We start from the raw sequence: 3,266 nt of genomic DNA on the forward strand, positions 1-3,266 counted from the left end.
AAAGAATTATTGACCAAAATTGTGCAATTAGACTTTAATTTTGCTATGCAGTCAGAAGAAAAAAACTTTTTTTTTTTAACAGTGAGCGAGCATTGCTGACGATTTTTTTTTTTTTTTACATGAACGAACTAACGCAATGAAATTATAAAATGAAATAATTTTTGAACTGCCATTAATTTATATTTTTCGAGGCGAGCGTTTCAGCTGTTTTTTATTTATTAAACTTTTTTCAGTGGAGAGTTTCGTTTTACGGAAGAACGCATAAAGCATTATGCGTAATTCGAAAAACGTAAAATGGCATGGGGCGTACAAGTATTAAATGCGTAAAATGCTTAAATAGAAAATATGCACGAGTATGTTATGAGCTGATGCAAAATGTTATTTGCGTCAGCAAAAAGCATTCATTCCAGCCATTTGATAAACATTCTTTTGCTTGCGTCTGCGTAGTTAAAAAATAGCATTATATTACATATCCTATGTTATATCTACATTTACGTATATATGTAAGAGTAAATCTCAAAAATACCCACTTGAATGGTTACGAATTTTGTAAAGCCACAAACTAAGAAAGCACCAAAATGAAAAGAAAAGGCACGTAAATGCAAATTCATTTTTTTTATTTTTATTTTTTTGCGTTAGCAAAACACATATCTATAGCCCAAAACGTATCTTACCAGTATATTTTATTATATTCTAAAATAAATAAATCCCATTTAAAATAAAAAAAAAAAAGAAGAAAAAAAGCAAAAATGTGTTTTAATTAAAATATATTAACAAGAAAATGAAACAATTTTTATATAATTATTTTAAATATGAATATAGCTGACATTATGTCAGAAATATAAAAAGACTGTGTGCATGATAACCAACAAGGAAGAAAATGAGCGCGTTAAGAAAGATGTTGCATTGATATATTTTCATAATATATCTGTACCTTCCCGTTTTATTTAACGTATTTATTATATTATACGTATTTGTAACAAAAGAAAACAAGAAATCAGATCCGGGATCTGATTAGATATACAACTTATTATACCCTTTTTGTGTGTACTGTTTTATTTTAATATAAGATATCAAAAATGATAGCCTTATAAAGGTGACGTCGTTTCCACCCCCACCCCCGTTGTATATTTTTCTCCAATTTAAGGAAAGAAAATCAGATTTGCAAGTATTAAAGATATTTTTTTATTCAAGGGGAATACACGAATAACGACTTAGGCAGCATTGTACTACAGGAAGAGGAAGTTTTACAGCATCGCATATATTTCTACGTCCGTACGAACATATATACAGTATTGTCTTATGAGGAAAAGAAGAAAAGAGCGCGAGTTCCAAAACCATTTTTACGCGTAAAATAAAATAGATCACCAGTGAGCAAGCCCACAGCTACCCACCAGATAAGTAACAAACATTACTACTGATTTGTTAAAATGTATAATTTAAGCAAAATTTGTTTTTTAAGATGGAACGCTTCATGGACCTATAAGTAAATAAGAAATTTAATATATTAAATTTTTGCTACTACTATACGTTTAGCGCGTAGAACAGAACGGAATATATGTTTGGCCATGCTTTTGTTTTCGTCTCTTTTAATATATGATTGCTTGACTTGATTCTCAATCTCTTTCAATCTGTCTGTGCACTTTCACCCTCCTTCCACCTGCCTTCCACCCCCCTCAAACCATCTTTCGTGCAAAAATTGTTTTATACCCCAATGCTAAATTGCCTGTATAATTATGTGCAATCAAGTGTATGTTCTTTTCATGTAGAGAAAAAAAATTATATATTTCTTTTTTGTTAATGTTATAATTATTAATGTAGATTAAAGAGATATCACATGTCCCCGAGATGGAATGTTAGTAAATGGTTGGTGAAGGAAGAATATAAGTCGCAAAAGTTTAGTAAACCGTTTTATTTGACCAAATGGGGGAATTTCAAAACCGTTTACAACCAGTTTTCAGCCAACAGCGGAGCTTTTAATAAATTCTGCGACATGAACAAATTGCATGAGAACAACATTCATTTTAAAAAGTAGTTTATCGTTACGAAAGAGACCTTGCACAGTTTTTAATTAGAAAAAGTGTAAAAAAAAAAAAATAATAAAAAATATAAAAAAATAGAATGAGGCAGTTACGCATCTTCCCCCTATGCTTTCCTAACATTATGAGAAGCACAAGCCGTATGTGCATATTTATACATACACGCGGACACCGTGCAAATATAACACATTTTAACTTGGAGGGAGAAACCCATGTGGACAGAAAATACGCCCCCTTCGTTTTGTTACTCAAGTTTTTTTGTCTCTTTTGAATTTCATTTTACGTTTTATTTTCATTTGCCACCTTTCTTTTTATTTTTTATGTTTTTCTCACTACCAATTCGTTTCTATTGAGTAAACTTAAACTGTATGTTTCAGCTATTTCCTGAGTTTATTTTTCATGCACCTTTGCGCTCTATATTTCCCCAACACATGTGTATAAGCATAAGTATGTGTATCTGGAGAGACTTCCCCATATGTGTGTTTCTTTTTTCTTCTATCCTCTTCCCTCTATACTTAAAATATTTTTTCCAATAAATTTAATAGAATGCTGAAATAATGAGGTAATTCGTTTATTAAATTTAAGGGAATGCACATGTAGTCGAAGCTGTAAATTGTTTTATTCATAATTTCGTTAATTTCGGAGGAAGATGACTTGTTTAATTTGGGTGCCTACAAAGGGGACAAACAGATGCACGTGAGTGTGCAGACATATATTTATATATATAATATATATGTAAATGCTTATGTACATATGTATTTCTCGCGTGCGTTGCATCCACTTGTTATGCGTGTGACTGAAGGGAAAGTATTTCACGTATTCACTTTTTCAGCTAATTTTTTTGCTTAAATAAAAGAAAAAAATTGCTCCATATGACTCCTCTTTTTTTGCCCTCATCAGCTTTAAAAAATTTGCACAGTTTTTCGTTGCAGTCACATTTTTTGTTTGCAATTAATTAATCAGGGGTTTTACACACTAAATTTATTATTCCTGATTTGCTATTCTTAAAAGTGAGAAAGCTCCTCTTCCTATTTTTGTGTTTGCTTTTATGTGTGTTTTACGACATACGGTAGCCAGCGGAAAATTAGGGACATGTATAATTTCATGCAATAATTTTGCAATTTATATTTGACGAAGGGGAGGTTAGCTTTCGTTGCAGTGTCGCCTCTCTCGTTATGCCAGTTTGGTTGGCTTCTGAAAATTAGTGCCTCCCCATGCAAAACCCCT

The 3,266-nt window shown here is 31.5% G+C and overlaps 2 protein-coding genes across 2 annotated transcripts in view; one reads left to right on the forward strand and one right to left on the reverse strand.

Moving 5' to 3' along the window:
• Window positions 1-1,837: 1,837 nt before the first annotated feature.
• Window positions 1,838-2,035, forward strand: C922_00128 (hypothetical protein; the record flags this gene model as incomplete). Its single annotated transcript, XM_008815745.1, has 1 exon — window positions 1,838-2,035. One exon carries the CDS (start codon window positions 1,838-1,840, stop codon window positions 2,033-2,035), a length of 198 nt encoding a protein of 65 aa, XP_008813967.1.
• Window positions 2,036-2,554: 519 nt separating this feature from the next.
• C922_00129 (ribonuclease Z) overlaps window positions 2,555-3,266 on the reverse strand; it is a gene marked incomplete at both ends in the record, with an annotated part of 4,579 nt that continues 3,867 nt past the window's right edge. Inside the window, one exon of the mRNA XM_008815746.1 lies at window positions 2,555-2,710. Within this exon, the coding sequence (XP_008813968.1) occupies window positions 2,555-2,710 (156 nt within the window). The remainder of the gene's footprint in view (window positions 2,711-3,266) is intronic.

This window comes from Plasmodium inui (genome assembly GCF_000524495.1).
Source record: "Plasmodium inui San Antonio 1 unplaced genomic scaffold supercont1.1, whole genome shotgun sequence".
Taxonomy (NCBI): Eukaryota; Apicomplexa; class Aconoidasida; order Haemosporida; family Plasmodiidae; genus Plasmodium; species Plasmodium inui.